The sequence below is a fragment of the Sorex araneus genome, chromosome 3 (assembly GCF_027595985.1).
Source record: "Sorex araneus isolate mSorAra2 chromosome 3, mSorAra2.pri, whole genome shotgun sequence".
NCBI classification, from domain to species: domain Eukaryota; kingdom Metazoa; phylum Chordata; class Mammalia; order Eulipotyphla; family Soricidae; genus Sorex; species Sorex araneus.
Genome location: NC_073304.1, coordinates 86,895,518 through 86,913,897, shown reverse-complemented (window position 1 = coordinate 86,913,897; position 18,380 = coordinate 86,895,518). Strand labels below are relative to the sequence as shown.

At 46.6% G+C, this 18,380-nt stretch overlaps 1 protein-coding gene across 1 annotated transcript in view; it reads right to left on the bottom strand.

Annotated features, from left to right (window-relative positions):
• RTF1 (RTF1 homolog, Paf1/RNA polymerase II complex component) overlaps nt 1-18,380 on the bottom strand; it is a 57,226-nt gene that overhangs the window by 30,761 nt on the left and 8,085 nt on the right. Inside the window, exon 2 of the mRNA XM_055131481.1 lies at nt 14,570-14,680. Coding sequence (XP_054987456.1) covers nt 14,570-14,680 — 111 coding nt within the window. The remainder of the gene's footprint in view (nt 1-14,569; nt 14,681-18,380) is intronic.

Sequence of the window (18,380 nt, the reverse complement as noted above, 5' to 3'; positions counted from 1 at the left end):
CTGATGAGATTAAATTAAAAAAAGAAAGAAAGAAAGAAAAAGACCTAAATGTCAATGGGCTCCACAGGTGAGCCAGCTCATCAGGGCAGGAGAGCTCGTGTGTGGCGGCCTCGCACCCCGCTCTGCTGAGTCACGGCAGCCTGCGCCCAGCAGCTCACACGGAGTCTAGCATGCTTCTCTCTCGGAGGAGAGACACGAGAAGTGTAAAAACAGCAATAAAATGCTCCGATTTAAAAAGAGCTTCCCCTTTGAGATCTGAGTGAGAAGGAAATTGCGTTTGATTCCTTTCAACGATCTTCAAAAGCAGCGAGAGGACAAAGCGCCTCACCTCTCAGGGGATGGAGGATCTCCGGTCTCAAGGCGGTCAATGAGCACAGCCACTGGGGGGCCAGGCTTTGAGGCTGGTGTGGACTTCTAACTCTGTGTGTGTGATGGTGGATTCTGTTTGTGTGTGTATGTGTGTGATGGTGGATTCTGTTTGTTTGTGTGTGTGTGTGTGTGTGTGTGTGTGTGTGTAAGGGCGGGGAGGGAGGGAAGGAGAATGGTGGGGAGGAGGGTTAGGACATGGTCTGGTGCTTGGGTTCAACTCAACGTGTGTGTCACCGAGAGAGAGAAAGGAGAAAGAAGAGGAGAGAGGGAGAGGGGGAAGAGTGGGCTAGAGCAATAGCACAGCGTTTGCCTTGCATACGGCTGACCTGGATTTGATTCCCAGTATCTCATATGGTCCCCTGAGCACTGCCAGGGGTAATCTCCTGAGTGCAGAGCCAGGAGTGAACCCTGTGCATCGCCAGGTGTGACCCCCCCTCAAAAAAAAAAAGCAAAAAAATTAAGAGGGGGGAGAGGGAGAGGGGATGTTGGGAGGAGGGCTGAGGTGGGAAACAGTGGGTGCGTTCAATTCAACCTGTGACTGCATGACGCTTATGCTCAAATCCAGTCTAAGTCCTCTACCAACAAGCCACATCCAGACTTCTTAGTGTGCTCAGGGATCACTCCCAGCAGCTTAGAGGACTTTACGTCGTGCTGCAGCATTGGAGACAGAACCTGGGTCAGCCAAGTGCAAGGCAAATAGCCTACCTGCTGTACTCTCTCTAGTTCTCAACTTACAAAAAAAAAAAAAAAAATCCCCGTACCCCATCCCCAACCCCCCTGGTCCTTTCTGGCTGTTTTGCTTTGAAGCCACACTCGGTATGGAGCTTGAGGGGTTGCTCCTGGCAGTGCTCAGGGAATGAGACCTGGGTCTTCCACATGCAAAGCCTTCAGTTAGACCATAGAGCTACCTCCCCACCCTAATGCCCCTTCTATGGTTACGGCAATGCCAGGACTGCACATAGGCGGTGCCAGGGATGGCACTCTGGGCCAAATACCTCCATGGCAAGCCTTCTACCATCCCCAGCCCCCTGACTTGACTTAAAGATTGTCCTGCTCGAGAGACAGCTCAAATGACTAAGCACAAGCTTGGCATGCAGGAGACCTGGCACTATCCCCTGCATTGCAAGGCCCCCCAGCACTGCCAGAAGTCGAACTGAAAGTACCATTTGGTGTGCGCTACCCCTCAAAAAAAAAAAAAAAAACACCATTATAAATACATCTTTGAGAACATGGATTAAGCTATTTATCTGCTGAGTATCTTCCTTTAGATAAATCTTCAATACAGAATTTTAAGAATATGTTTATTATATGAAGCCCTGAAAACACAGAAAGTTATGTGTATACTAATATATACGTATATATATGTATATATATATCTATATATATATATAGATATATTCATAGTTTGGAAACACAGTGTTGCTCATGGGACCCTGTGTTACCATAGACTGACCCTGGGCTTCTGGCACGCAAAGCACATGCTCCCATCCCCAGCCGGCTCCATGGCTGACTGTTTAGGGCAATGCTCACTCCAGGTGGTGCTCAGACCTGGCAGTGCTAGGGGGCCACGAGGGCCCTCCTGACGGCAGTGCTGGGAGAGGTGTGTGTGCTGGGGGCCGGAGGGTACTTGAGGGGAACACATACCAGGAACAAAATTCAGAGCCTGTGTTTACCACTCGAGTCACCTCCCCACATGCCCACCCCATAGTAATTTTGTTGTTCAAGGCCACACCAGCAATGCTCAGGGGCTACTCCCGATGATACTCAGCTTAGAGATCATCCTGGCACGGCTAGGGGGATTATGCGGTGCCAAGGAATGAACCACGGATGGAATCAGGATGGCTGTGTGCAAGGAAAGCACTCTACCCACTTTCCTACCTCTCTGACCCCCCAATAATAGTATTTCTAAAAGTTAAAAAAAATCAGCTGTATTTCACCCAAAGGTAAATCAGTTAAAACTTGGAATGTGGCCTCATTATTGTTCCGACTTAATAGAGTAAAAACAGCAGGCCTCCAAGTATTTCCCAAGTTTTTCCATGAGAATCCATCACATTTGTAATACTTTTACTCCTACGAGCCAGATTCCCAAATGATTTCTGGTAAGAACATATCTGTTTATTTTCTTGGGTTTTTTGGGGGGCTCCAGTGCTGCTCAGGGGGTTACTTCTGACCCTGAACTCAGGGATCACTCCTGGCAATGCTCAAGGACATTACAGGATGCCTTACTCACTGTACTGTTGCTCCGGCCCCAGAATTTATTTATTTATTTATTTATTTATTTTGCTTTTTGGGTCACACCTGGCGATGCACAGGGGTTACTCCTGGCTTTGTACTCAGGAATTACCCCTGGCTGTGCTCAGGGGACCATATGGGATGCTGGGATTTGAACCCGGGTCGGCCGTGTGCAAGGCAAACGCCCAACCCGCTGTGCTATCTCTCCAGCCCCAATTTATTTATTTTTTAAACACATAATCTGTCTATCCAGTATCTTTTCTCGAGGGCATCTGAGGGCACCCTTGGCTCTGTGCTCAGGGTCTTTCTTGGCGATGCTCAAGGGTGCCGGGAATCACATTGGGGTTGGCAGCATGCAAGGCAAGCTCCTTAACCCCGTACTACCTGGCTTCCTGTTCAGTAGGTTTCCTCTCAAAAACATGGACTCTAATAAGCCATAGCCAAGATTCACAGCAGGCAAAAGTCTATCTAAAATTTGCCTTAACCTCAGGACTGGAGTGACAATACAATAGGTAAGGCACTTGACTGGCACATGGCAGACTTGGGTTTGATCCCTGGCACCACATATAGTCCTGAGCACCACCAAGAATGACCCCTGAGTACAGAGCCAGGAATAATCCATGAGCACCAGCTGAGTGTGGCGCAACTCCCACCACCCGCCCCCAAATAAAAGACTTAACCTCTATACTATCTCTCCAGCCCCCTAATAGGAGTATCTTAATCTAGGCGTCAGCCTAGACTAGCCGAGATTGTTCCCCGATTCAAGCAAGAGCTTTTGCCTGCGGAGTCTGAGACAGAGAAAATGAATTCTTCTCTCACTGGGGGAGTGTGATGGGAACTGTCTCCTGAAGAGAAAGGACAGGATGGAAGGGATGATGTTAGGCCTTCTCCAGCCAGGCAGGAGGAAATAAGTCATCCAGGGAACACAGCTCTACTGAAAGGAAAGCTGAGCTGTGGCCTTGACAGAGTCCCGAAATAGGGAGTGGTTGGGATCTGGCTCGGCAGTAGAGCACTTGCCCTGCACGTGAGGCCCCTGAATTCTATTCCTGGCTATCGCATGAACCCCCACCACTGCCAGGAGTGACCCCGAGCCTGGAACAGCCCAAGCACTGTGAGGTGTGCTCCCCCCACCCAAAAGTCAAAATTAGCAAGTTCCCTAAAATACAGTCCAGGAGTACAGCAGTGGAGCACTTGCCTGACATGTGTGAGATCCTGGGTTCAAGCCCTGGTATTGAAAAAACAACAAAGGAAAAAGTTCTAGTTCTCCAGGGCCAGAAGGATAGCTCAAAGGGCTAGAGCACAGCAGGTTCAATCTCTGGCATTGCATGGAATCTCTGAGCACCACGCTGGGAGCAGCTCCCACGCACCACCGAGTGTGCACCCAGAAAGTAAGAAATCAAAGTGTTCTAAAGCATTGGGCTTTTCTGTTTGTTTTGGTGAGTTTGGGGGCCATATCCAACGGTGCTCAAGGCTTTCTCCAGGCTCTGCGCTCAGGGAATAGTCCCGTCAGGGATCAGGAGACCATGAGTCAGCAGCATGCACAGTAAGTGCCTCAACCACTGCATTCTCAGGTGGGAGTGACAGTACAGCAGGTATGGGTGTTTGCCTTGCATGTGGCTAACCCAAGTTCAATCCCTGGCACGCCGTACGGTCCTCCTGAGCCCATCACAAGTAATCCCTGAGCCCAGAACAGTGTGGGCCTGAAACAAAACCAAACACTCTGCATGTTTGAACCACACACAGTGGTCAGGGGCAATTCCTGGTGGTGGCCAAGGAACCTACATGGTGCTGGGGATCACACTGGGGGTCAGTTGAATGCAAGTCAACACCTTAGCCCTTGGGCTATCTCTCTGGCCGAGTTTTCATCAGTCTTTTTATGTCTGAGAGCCAGCATCTATCTGCATTCCTGCCCACAGACCAGCAGTTCTAACCAAGGCGCTGGACCAGTGACTTTCAACCTCCCTACAGCTGTGGGCGACTTCTGTCCTTGGACCTGGAACAGAAGGCAAGCGCAAGAACAGCAGCGCCTGCTGCTCTGCCCTGAGCACAGACGCCAGCGCCACATCCCCAGTGAGCGCCGCACAGCGGGCCACACCTCACCGGGGAAGGAAAGCAAAAACAGAACAGAAAGCAAGTTGCTTCCTTCCCTGGGTGGGTGCCAGGCTTCCCACACCTGTGGGCCAGGCGCTTTCCCGCTGTGCTCTGTCAGCAGGCAAGTGCCGGGGATGGACCCAGGGCTCCTGCAGATAGGACACGTGCTCAGGCCCTTCCAGTTAGCCACTCCCCAAACCCTGGAGACGTTTTTTCAACTAACAATGAGAAGAGATGAGCAGTTTGACTCTCACTGGTGTAACAGATAACCTAGGGGGCAGCGATTAGCTAAAAGGGGGAGTCTGAAATATCTATGAACAAAAGGGGGTATCTACAGCACCCAGTGCCATCCAGAGTGCATGTCAGCGATTAGCAGCCGGTCCCTGCTCTGGGAAGCAGCTGACCTTCTTGGCATTTGGCTGGAAGATGGCGGGGTGTGGCTGCTTTGGACTTGAGTGGCAATGAGATGCCACTTTGAGCATCCTGGAAGAAGGAAAGTAAGGAAATGTCAAGATTTCAGAGAGGTCACATCTAAGGGGCAAAGAAAATCACCTTCCCTGGTCTCAGGACCCAAAACAGAAACCATTCCTTGAGCCCACTTAACTCTAAATGAATTTGCACATAAAACAAAAATAGTTTGAAATAATCAAGGTTCAAGGAAAGCACAGGCTAGGCTAGAGACAGACTCTGTTGGGAAAGAACTAAAATGTGGCCAAATCCTTACCCTGAGACTGTCTCCTTCTCTGTAAACCAGGAAGAGTAAAACTCTCTCGACCATCTATTACGTAGCATGAGACTCAAAGGACCCAGATTCAAAAGACACTTAGGAGTGTCTTAGAAACATAAAGCTCTATGTTAATGCAGGGGATTACAATGGGAAAAGAAAATCAGAACTGCAAACCACCACTATTTTTTTTTCTAATATTTTTGGGGTCACACCCAGCAGTGCTCAGGGATTCCTACGGGGTGCCAGAGATCTGTCATGGCAAGGTAAGCACGCTACCTACTGTACTATCACTCCAGTCCCAGAATCTATTTTCTTACTAAAAATAGTAGTCCAGATGGCCTCTAGCCCTTTTTTTTTCTTTTTGGGTCACACCCGGCGATGCACAGGGGTTACTCCTGGCTCTGCACTCAGGAATTACCCCTGGTGGTGCTTAGGGGACCATATAGGATGCTGGGAATTGAACCTGGGTTGGCCACATACAAGGCAAATGCCCTACCCATTGTGCTATTGTTCCAGCCCCGGTCTCTAACCTTTTTGAGTCTTTAAGTTGTAGGATTCTATGTAAACTAAACAATAAACTAGTTCAATACAAGTGTCAAGAGTCTGCAGTCATTTTTCTAGATCCTTAGGGTAGCAAACAAAGTGGTGTGGAGAAAGGCATGGGTACCAATTTGGGTGTTAGTGTTTTTTATTTATAGTGTAGCACTGTAGCACTGTTGTCTCGTTGTTCATCAATTTGCTCGAGTGGGCACCAATAATGTCTCCATTGTGAGACTTCTTGTTACTGCTTATAGCGTAAAAAAAAAAATCTCCCAAACAAAAGAACAACTTCACTTTCATTCCTTTCTAACATGTTTACAATGTACAAAAGTCACTCCTGTATTTTATAATCATGCAAACAAATGAACTGGGAAACAGAGAGAATCCCTGTATTTAATTGCAAAACCGTCTATCATCTTGGTTGTAGATACAAAGATAAAAACTTGAAACAGAAGTTTCAAGTTTACCAAAACATGTAAAACATAATCAGTACTCCATTCCATTATTTGGTAGGAAGTGTAATAATTGGTTGTGAACAACTTGATCAAATAGTCCTTGAAACATCACAGCATTATTAGAAATTCCTGTGATGAGATTTTAATGTCTAGGTGAGTGAGGTGTAGCGTACGGTTATCTACATAGTCAAGAATCAAGATGTGTCGGGGCTGGAGTGATAGAACAGTGGGTAGGGTGCTTGCCTTGCACGTGGTCAACCCAGGTTCAATTCCCAGTATCCCATGTAATCCCCTGAGCCCCACCATGAGTGATCCTTGAGCTGAGTCAGGAGAAAACCCTGAGCACAGCTGGGCAGCGTCGCCCCCACCCCCCACCCCACAAACAAAAAGTAAGAGTTAAAACACTCATTTAACCCAAGAAAAATTTTTTAAAAAATGGAATCAAGACGTTGAAACACAAAGAAGGCTCATAAGCCATCCAAATAGATGCTTCTATGGTCAAGTGCTAGAAGCAGTGTTCCAACGCAAACTTGACTAGGCCCCTGGGCTTCCTGATCCCAGAACAGATCAGACACAGGGAGGTGGAGGAAGGGCAGAATACCAAGAGGAGGAGAAGGGCCACTTCTTACCTACAACAATAGAGAAAGAAAAGGTGTGAGACGAAGCACTACACTGAGCGGTATTTGGATGTCATGAGTTTGCCCTTCACGAGAAGGCCCCAAGCATCACTGAGTCCCAACACTGCTGTGTGTGATAATCTCTACCCCACCCCACCATTGCCCAAATAGTTTAATTTCAATATTGTGATCATCCACCTATGTAAAACATCTTGTTCCAGAGGCAATGTGTGTATGAAACTTTGTAAACTATAGTGTATAAGAACTAAACAAATATACATACAGGAAAACATTAGCTTAATAGTGAAGGCTTTTATTGGACATAAGAGTTGATTATATATTATCCATATGGTGATGCTCTTGGCTATTTCAGGTGACTTCCTGGAACAGTTGCTATTATAGGAATTTACAATTAAGAGCTGCATTAATGTTTTATTAATACAAAAAAATGGAACCAGAAAAGAGATAAGAGGGGCAACAGTAATGCAACGAAATCAAAGGGAGAGGGCCTGACAGATCAGAAGGGATAGAGAAAAAGAGAAGCTTTGTAGAAAGAAAGTTGTGAAGAGCAAGGAGAGACCATGATCTCTGAAGAGGCAAGTGAGGGACAGAAATACAGAAAGGCTGACCAAAGTTCTGGGAGGAGAAAATACGTGAGACATGGGTTAAACTACAGGAACAGGCCAAATGCTTTTACTTCTCAAAAGAAACACTGTGGCTAGGAGCTGGAGCGATAGCACAGCGGGTAGGTCGTTTGTCTTGCACGCGGCTGATCCCGGTTCAATTTCCAGCATCCCATATGGTTCCCTGAGCACCGCCAGGAGTAATTCCTGAGTGCAGAGCCAGAAGTAACCCCTGTGCATCACCAGGTGTGACCCAAAAAGCAAAAAAAAACAAAAACAAAAACAAAAAAAAACTGCGGCTATAGACGAACTGCTACATATGAAGCTTTTAAATCAGTTAACTCTCAGGAAGAACTTATCTACAGAATTAGTCCATTTTAAACAACAAAAAAGAGGTTCTCTTGGTAGCCACCAGGAATATGCACTGTTAAGAAATGGAAAAGGAGCCTTTCCTTTGATCTAGCTGCTACTGCGGCTTCTTCTATTATCTATTGTTTCTAAAGGATCTGTCCTCACAACTGGACTTTTATTTCTTCCAGTTTGGGGGCCATTCCTGCAATGTTCAGGGCTCACTCCTAGATGTGCTTAGGGGGATCGATGTGTGGTGCTAGGGATAAAACCCAGGTTGGTTATTTGCAAGGCAAGCACCCTACCCTCTGTCCCTCTGTACCGTCTCTCCTGCACTGCTTTTTATTTCTTGTTTTTAGGGGGGGAGGTCTTTTTTTTTTTTTTTTTTAAATTTTTGGACCATGTCTCGTGGTGCTCAGTGCTTACTCCTGACTCTACTCAACAATCACTCCTGGGGTTTAGGAGACTATATGGGGTGCCTGTGATAGAACATGGGCCAGCCACATGCTAGGCAAGAGCTCTACCAACTAAAATCTCTCTGGCCTTCTGCGTTGTTCTGTTAAACCCCATGTCATGAATGACCACCTCTTAGCACTATCTTTCTTTTCCTTCTTTTGGCTTTTTGGGCCACACCTGGTGATGCTCAGGGGTTACTCCTGGCACTGCTCAGGGGTCATATGGGACGCAAAGGATAGAACCCGGTTGGCTGCATGAAAGGCAAATGCCCTACCCGCTATACTATTGCTCTAGCCCCCTTAGTACTACCTTTCTTTATTTAAATTTTATTTTTTATCAACTAGTTCACAATAATTTATTAAATTTAATATTCCAACGCCAATCCCACCACATATTACACCTTCCTACCACTATTATTTCAAAATTTCCCACCACTACCCAAACCTGCCCAAAGGCAGATCCTAAATAATTTATTTTGTACTGCTTGTTAGGAATAACCCACTAAAAATGATCCAAAAAGGTTTTCTTAGAGGAAAGTGTGTGAAAATTGTTGTATCTTACCTTGGAGCCATTAAGTTCTTGTATAAGAGATTACTAACATATTGTCACAGGTTGAGTCTTATATGCATATATTTGAATGAGATCAGTTGAATGAGATCAGTTGCCTTTATTTTACACCCCATCAAATATGGCATGCTACTCTTGGTACATCAGTGGTACAGAACATGAGGTGTCACATGGCCACAAATGTGGCCACATGCTCCAGGAACTCTAAAATTGTAAATAGGGTGACAGAGCTGGAGCTAAATTTTTAACTGGATGATGTCTTTGGGGTCAGGTCCTGGATCATGGCCTTTAAGGAGCTTATACGGCACCAGAGGCGGCTCGTAGTCATCACAGTCAGGCTCCCGGAACAGGGAGATGTGGGGAGGTCACCCATTCCCAACTCTGTAAGCACTACCTTTTAACCATGTTACTTTCCTCCTGGTCACTCCTGTCTGCACCCTTGCCTGTGCTTCTCCTGTCAGATGCTTTCAGAAACAGAAGTGGGCTTCCAACTTCCCAGGCTTGGTCAGTGGAAGCCTTTTAGCAAGAACCCTGAAAAATGCCCCAAGGTACCATTCAGAATATACCATCTGTCAAAAAATAATACCCAAATATATTCTCTTTTCATTAAAATTGGCCTTACCCAATTTCAAAGAACCATTTGCAAAGAGATTATACATGAAACAATTATTACCCCCTTCTTGAACAAACCTATGTTAACAGTCATTGTGTCCCCTTTTTTCTGGGTGGGAAACTTGAAACTCCTATTTCGCAGTCGTCCTGGATCAATTAGCTAGTTATCTTTTTCTTTTTGCCACTCCAGGGGCTCAATCCAGGGCCTCCCACATGCAAAAAGTAGGTGCTCTGCTGTTCAGCAATCCCCCACCCCACCCACCCAGCTCTGTTGTTCTTGACCTATCTTCTGGGTTTGTTTGTTTTTCTTTTTCTTTTTGCTTTTTGGGTCACACCCACCAATGCACAGGGGTCACTCCTGGCTCATGCACTCAGGAATCACCCCTAGCGGTGCTCAGGGGACCATATGGGATGCTGGGATTTGAACCCAGGTCGGCTGTGTGCAAGGCAAACGCCCTACCCGCTGTGCTATCACTACAGCCCCTGGGTTTGTTTGTTTTTCATTTCAGGGCTTACTCCTGGATCACTTCTGGCAGTGCTGGGGAACCATATGTAGTGCCAGGGATTGAACCCAGATCAGCCATGTGCAAGTTTAAGGGCCCCACTGTCCCTTAGGCCCTGTGACAGTTTTGTTCCAGCAAATCTGAGGGCCCCACCTCCTCCTTTCTGCTTTACTCACTGCTCACTAATGACTATAAACAAATGATGTAAAAGGAGGATTGGGAGGTTACGTGAAAAACACCAAGAGTTGTTTCAGATATAAGTAGGCTTTATCTCACCGAGAACTGCTTTTATTTTTTATATCCTTCTATAATATAACACAATTCTGTAAGGCTAGTTTGTTAAGTCACGAGGCTACAGAAGCCACAGAAGGAGTAAAGACATGACAAATTACTCCAGCAGGTGGTTATGATATGCAGATCAATGACTTTTCACCGAGAGAGAGAAAAGTCAGCAAAAGGCTTGGGGAAGGCTCAAAGGCTAGAGTACACATTCTGCGTGAGGGAGCCCCGGGGGGTCCTGGGCACCCCATGATCCCCAGCACCGTGCACTGTACAAAGAAGTGTATGGACATCAGGGTCTTCCCCCCTCTAAATAAAAAAAAGGGAAATTTTAAAAACACAGTAAAGGTGTCTGACCTGGTCTCTTTTGCTCTGTTTTGGGGCTACACCCGGCAATACCCTTGGCCTGCACTCAGAAATCACTCCCGGCAGTGCACAGGGGACCATATGAGATGCAGGGGATCGAACCCAGATCAGTCACGTGCAAGGCAAATGCCCTACCCGCTGTCGTATCTCCTGGGCCCACTTGACCTGATTCTAAGGTTCGCTCCTCTCCACTCTACAACATCTCTCCAGCAGCCACAATCTGAGCTCCAGCTCCTGCTTCTACTGCAGAGCAGATGGTGGGATTTAGAAAGAAAAGATTTTAACTGAGGGTCAATTTTCTTAATGGTCCTAAGTAATACTATAATATTTACTGATTTTGAAGTGCTTTGTGCTAAGTTAGCAGTCCAGATCCAAGAGCAGATAATGCAGACCAAAGAGCAGTCCCCTTCTGACAGGCTGAGACAGAGATCAGGGCTCTTAACTCTTTCTACTCCAGACTCCTTTTACCTCAGAAATACAACACAGGCGAGTGCTGCCACAAACATGAAAATCCATTATAATGGTTGATTTTATGGGGTGAGGAGAGTACCCAGCAGTGTTCAGGGAGCCTGGGGGCTATTTCTGAGAGGGCCCAAGGATGGGTACTGCTTGGGTCTTACAGTGTCAGGAACCATCAGGGCTACCTGGCTGACTTGAGCTGCGGGTCAGAGCCTGTGCCTTAATCCCTGTACTGTCTCCCTGGCCCCCGACAGTCAAACACCCTGTACTGTTGGAAATGTTCCACAATCCTCACATTCAGTTACGTGACTCCAAGGGGTGCAGACCTACAGATTAAGAAGCTCAGGCCTGGGACTGGAGACAGGACTGGAGGAAAGGCACTTCCTTGTATGCTACAGCAGCAGCCGAGACCCTGGTTTGAATCCTGGGTGATGTATATGGTTCCCCAAACATTGCCAGGGGTCACTCCAGAGCAAAGCCAGGAACAGCGCCCCACCCTGGCACAGCTGGGTAAGGCCCCTTCAAAAACAAAACAAAACAAAAAACAGCTAGGGTCTAGAAGGTTCTGTGCCAGAGACATGCATGGAGGACACTGGGGCAAAGTAGCCTGGGACCCTTGGACCTAGGGGCAAGGCAGGGTGGCTCTCTGCCACTGGGCAGCACACAGTCTGTCTGCCAACTTTTTCTTCAATATGTGTATGAAGAATTGTGTAGGTTTCTGGTTTTTATTATTTTTTTTTTTTGGGAGGGGGGTGTCACACGACGATGCCCAGGGACCATATGGGTGCTGGGATTGAACCTGGGTTGACTGTGTACAATGCAAGTGCTCTACCTGCTCCGACCACTGCATGGGTTTCTGAGATGCACATCTATAGATGGCTATGGAGCTGCGAGTGACAAAGGGACCCTAAGTTGTAAAGGTTCTCACTGGATCTCTCTTGCCCAACTTGAGGCGCTTCTATTGCTGTGGAACTCACAAACTCTGCCCTCCTGGTAGAAGCGGCTAAGAAGGGAAAAGAGGGGGTTGGAATGTGGCGCAGAACCACATGACCCTCTCAGGTTTGAGGCCCTGGGTTTGTGTCCCAGCAGCCCCCCACTTACCCGCACCAAAAAAAAGAAAAAAAGGTATCCCTACAGTAATTGCATACTTAGAATTCTGACCCAGTGACAGAAATAGGAGAATGAAGTACTTCCAATCAATAGTGCTTCTCATGGAATTGTAAAATCCACAAACATGATTCAGGATAGTCCAGACACAACCCAGATTCAAATGTAAGAGAATACTGGGACGGAAGTCCAAAGCAGCTGACTCTGAAATATGGAAAATAGAGGTGGTTGATGTAGAAATAGTAAGAAAGACAATTATTCCAAGATTTTCCCGTACTCTTTATGCATTTTTATTTCTGTAAATTGGGGGCCACAACCCGTGGTGCTCAGGGGTGACTCCTGGCTCTGCACTCAGGGGCTGCTCTGGGTGGTGTTTGGGTGACCATGCTGCAATGAGTAACGCAACCGGCATTCCACCTGCAAAGCACATCTCGGCCTTTTGGGCTATCTCTCTGGCCTCTATCATTTTTAAAACGTAGGAAAGCAAAACGAAAATAGCAAAAAATTACTTCAAAGAGCAACCAGTTTTCTAGCAGAGTGAGCTTTTTTTTTTAGCTTGGTTTTGGTTTTTGGGCCACACCCAGCACTCCGGGATCACTCGTGGTAGGACCTGGGGGGACCATGTGGTGTGCGAGAGGATCAACCTCAGGTCAACTGCCTGTCAGGCAAGTGTCTTACCCACTATACTCTTACGCTAGCCCCAGACTGAGTTATTCTATCAATTTGAGGGGCTTAAGCTTTTCCATTCAAAATAAACGAAATAGGGCTGGAGCACATGCCCTGCATGTGGGAGCCCTAGATTCTTTCCCCAGCTCCATATGGTCCCCTAACACTGCTAGAAGGAGCACTATAGGCAGTGACCGAGGAATAGCCACAAAGCACCACTGGGTGTGGCTCAAACAACCCATTCCCTCAAATATTTAACATTTTATTTTTATTGTCCCCTCCCAATTTTATTTTATAAAAGCATGCTAATTTCAAAGTTATTCATAGTTGGGTTCCTCCCTCAATTTTTTAAAAATTAAAACTAAACTGAGGGTTGATGAGATAATACTGAGCATAAGGCACTTGCCATGCACATAGCAGACCCCAGTTTGATGCCCAACACCATTAGGTGTGGCCCCAAATCCACTCTCTACCCAAAATGAAAAAACTAAACTGAACAACAACCAAAAAACCCTATGTATTAATTACCTATTGCGATGGAAAGCACTTTTAAACCTACTGAATTATTTATGATTAAAAACTGTATAGTCAATAAGAATGCCACCATGCTAAGATGCATATGCAAAACACCGGTAAATACTTTTTAGTTGCTAAGTGTTTTTAATAATAAAATCTCCTTTTTTTTTTTTTAGTTTAGCGAAACTTTAAAACACATACACTGCTGAATGTACTCTCCTCTGGGGCCAGAAGACAGTGCGCAAGCTCTGCGTGCAGGCGGCTGAGTCCTGTCCTTAGCACTACAGGAGCCCTGGGTGCCGCGGGGAGTGATGCCCTGACGGCCTGTGAGCTCCCCTGGTGTAGCCCAGACCTTCAAAAAGACAACTTTCCCCCTTTAACTACTAGGTACCAGAAGAATAGAAAAGTGGAATTTGGTCACCCTCTGGGAAGTCACTCCCAGTGAAAAAGGGATTTTGAATCAGAGGGGACACACACACAGGCACTCGGGAGGACTTTCCTTCCTTACATCTCCCTTCCATTAAGGTCTGGGTTGTGGGTTTTTTAAGGCAGTGTTTGGTGCTGGGGGATGTGGAAGAAGTTTTCTTGTTCTAACAACAAATAGGTGGATTTGCCTGCTGCAAAGTCCATGCCATCATTCCCAAGAAGTGATGATTCTGGCTACCCAGAGTAAGCCTCTGTTCTGCCTGGGGCAGGAGAGGGCTGAGAGGGCTGGGACCATGCTTAGTAGCTGAGGCATGGGGCGAACCCTCAGCCCGGGACTTTACACTCCACACACACTTCTCTCTCCCTAAGGAGTTCTATGGGAGCTGGCACGTAGCTCAGTGGGGAAGCATTTGTCTGGCATGTGTGGACACCTGGGCTTGATCTCTGAGTTACCAAAAAAAAAAAAAAAGAAAAAGAAAAAAAAGAAGAAAGTTCTATGGCCTTTAGCTCAGAGGTCTCCATTTAGGGAAAAGTGGCTGGCAGGAGCAGTCACCAACTCGGGGGCCCTCAGAGCACCCTCTGTGCAGAGGCCTAGCCTCTCCCCACTCACCTCATCATCACTGTCAGACGTCTCGGAGTCTGAGGAGGCTGCAGGCTGAGTCACTGGTGGCTCCTTCTCCTCAGAGTCGCTTCGCTTTCGCTTTGCCAGCGACAAGAGCTCCTAAAGGGGGAGAAGGAGTTGCCTGAGTTTTGGTAAACAGAGAAGAAATATCCAGGAACAGAACGCCCCCAGAACAAGATATTTCCCCGCCCCAGAGCTGCCACCTTGGTGTGCTCTCAATGACTGCCACAGAAAGGTGAGGAGAAAACGAAACTAGGGGCTCCCCCACGAGTGCCACTTCTTCCACAATGGCCCTGAGGGACTCGTGTGCATCCCCTACACACAAATCATGCTTCAACTTAGCACTTTTGGCACTATTTTGAACAAGCTGACAAACTACAGATTTCTGAGATCATTTTTAAATGCCTAAATCAGGTGAGGGGCAGTGAGTGGTGTATCATCTAGTATTAAATTCAGCTCCTGACAAGAAATTAGGGGGCAGGTTACTACAACAGAATTCTAACGTAGGGTCAGGGTGTGGCTCAGTGGGTAGAGCATTTGCCTTGCATGCGGGAGGCCCTGAGCTTGATTCCTGACACACAACAGAACAAGCCACGCCCCCTCTCTCCACTTCAACCCTAATCTGACAAACCCAGTATTTCCACTGACTACCTCTGCCTCGTCCTGGTGACTGAGGTGAGGTCAGAGAAGGAGGGATATATAGTACTGTCATCTCTGGGCAACAACCTGGGCCTGCTGCTCTCTCACTACTCGGTCCAATCACTAGAATAAATACTCTCTGCTACTATCGATGCCAGTTCACAATTACACTTTACTTTCACTCAACATTAGATACTTTTCTAACGTTTAATCTTGTAACATTTAATCTTCATCTAACATTTAATCTTCAGGACAACTCTTAGGATCCCCAGGTAAAGATAAAGAAACTAGGGGGAGCAGGAGAGGTTAAGTAACTTACCTCAAGAATACAGTGAGTACATGACAGAGGCAGAATCCTAGCTTTTAATTTAGTCCTAGTTTACCCATCTAAAACATGTTTCCCTTCTGCCCAAAGGAGAAAAATACAACTAATAAATACTTAGTAGTTACTCCTTGATGAAGATGGTGGTGGTGTACAATTATAGGTCAAGTTCCAGGACAGATTTAAAACACAAACAAACAAACAAACAACGAGTGCTCCGGTATCTGTTTTCTTCTGTGGCCTCTTTCTATTTTCGGAGCACACCATCCTTGGCCAGAATGAGCAAATGACCTTCTCAGATTAGCAGCTAACACGACTCTTGTCTTCATAAGCGGTCAGGACATGTTACTCTTCTCATTTCATCAGAGAAAGCCTAGCAGACCCACTTCCCAAAAAGCCCGACAATCGCAAAAATACACAGAAACGATCATTCCTACTGATTGAATGCAAAGTACAACGGTTACTTGTGTTCTTCAGGGTCTTGTTAAAACGTTAAGTATAATTTCACATAGCATACTCTGTCCTTTATTATATACAATTCTGTGAGTATGACAAACATATCTTTAATTACTCTCCTAATCAAGATAAAAGTCAGGGAATTCAAACCATCCCTCTGAACTTCCTGTGCTTTCGTATCCCTCTCATCACACCACTCCACGCCCCCCCCAACCCTGACAACCATAATTCTATTTCCCTAAAGATCTGTCTATTGGGTTCAAAAGGCTGAAGCACAGAACTGGCATGCACAGGGCCCTGAGTTTGATCCCTGGTACTGGTAGCCTGCCAGTAACCCCAGCACTGCTGGGACCCCACTCCTCCACTCCCGCAATCCGCCTACCGTAGAACATCTGCACTGAAGCTGGCCGTCATACTTTTTCCTGAGTGCCAGGCATTTCCACTCCTCAGCTGCAGCATGTGTGAGCGACCCACTCCTTTCCCTCCTTAGTGTTCCCTTGCGTGAACATACCACACAATGTGTATCTGCTAACCAGTTAAAAACCATCTGTGTTGGGGCCTGAGAGATGGTACAGCGGGCAGGACATTTGCCCTGCATGTGGCCAGTTAGATCCCTGGCATCCCACAATGGTCCCCAAGTCCACCACGCATGACCCTGAGAGCAGAGTAAAGACCTGAGCACTGCCAGGTGTGGCCCAGAAATAAACGGGAAAAAATACCTGTGTTGTTTACACATTCAGTTTATGTGTTCATATATAGGTTTTTGTGTAAACATGAGTTTTGCTGTCATTTGGGTAAATATGAGTGAAAATAGGGAATAATCTAGGACTGCTGGGCTTGATGGTAATTAAATGGTCTTTACTTTTCCCCCTTTTACCTTAGTGTAAATTTATAAAATTTAGGGGCCTGAATGATAGTACAGCAAGTAGGGCATTTGCCTTGCATTCAGCAGACCTGGGTTCAATCCCTGGCATCCCACAGGATCCCTCGAGCATGGCCAAGCAAGAGTAATTACTAAGTGCAGAGCCAGGAGTAATCCAAGTGTGGGGTGTGGCCCCAAAACCAAAACAAAATAAATATTTAATTTTCAAAGATTTCTGGGGCCAGAGCAGTAGTACAGCGGGTAGGGCATTTGTTTTGAATGCAGCCGAGCCAAGTTTAATCCTCAGCATTCCCTACGGTCCCCCAGCACCGGTCCCCCAGCACCGCCATGAGTAATTCCTGAGTGCAGAACCAGGAGTAACCCTTGAACATCACCAGGTGTGCCCCAAAGAACAACCACAACAACAAAATCAAAATAAAAATAAAAGATTTCTGCTCAGCAATCTCTTTCCTAACTTGATTAAGTTCACAAATGCACAAATACCAACTTGTTATAACAGGGCCTTGGCTATGTTATCAATTGATTCCTTGCCCAAAACACTCACTACTACTTGCAACAGACATACACCAAGTCACTGTGGGCTGAAGAGAGAGCTCAACAGATCTGGACACATGCTTTGCACGTAGGAAACTCAGGTCTGATACCAGCACTTGAGGGTCTCCAGAGCACTGCCAGGAGTGGTCCAAAAACAAAACAAAAAATTTACCGTGGTGGGGGGGAGCAGAGGGAGGGGAAAGAGCCAGAGAAACAATGCAGAGGGTAGGGTGCTTGCTCTGAATGTAGCTGACCCAGGCTGGATCCCCCTAGAACCCTATAGGGTCCCGAATACCACCAGGAATGATCCTTGGGCACAGAACCAGGTGTGGCCCAACAAAAAACAAACCCCCCCCCCCCAAGAAGTTACCATTAGGGCCAGAGAGTACAGCAAGCAGAGTGCTTCTCCAGCTCCAGCAGCAGTAAGCCCTGAGCACAGAGACATAAGTGGGCTCTGAGCACTGCCAGGTGAGGCCCCAAAATAACAAAAGTTACCTTACTCAGCTAAAGTGTTGGTAATGTGGGGCTGGAGTGATAGCACAGTGGGTAGGGCGTTTGCCTTGCACGCGGCTGACCTGGGTTCAAATCCCAGCATCCCATACGGTCCCCTGAGCACCGCCAGGGGTGATTTCTGAGTGCATGAGCCAAGAGTGACCCCTGTGCATTGCTAGGTGTGACCCCCCAAAAAAAAGCAAAAAAAAAAAAAATAAAGTGTTGGTAATGCCTTTCTGTTACAGTCTACTAAAAACCTAGCAAATAGCTCTCCTTCTTCAAGTAGTATATCTGATTGGGGTAGTTAGTCCCTTTTAAACATTGAACTCAATAATAATAGCTACAGTATGTATATTGCAAAGACTTTCTTTTGTCCTTTTTTTTTTGTGCCAGTGAGGGGCTAGAACTTGGGTTCATTAACACTGAAAAGATCTAGGGGGAGGGTAATAGTAGCCTCAGGAACAACTGGGGGG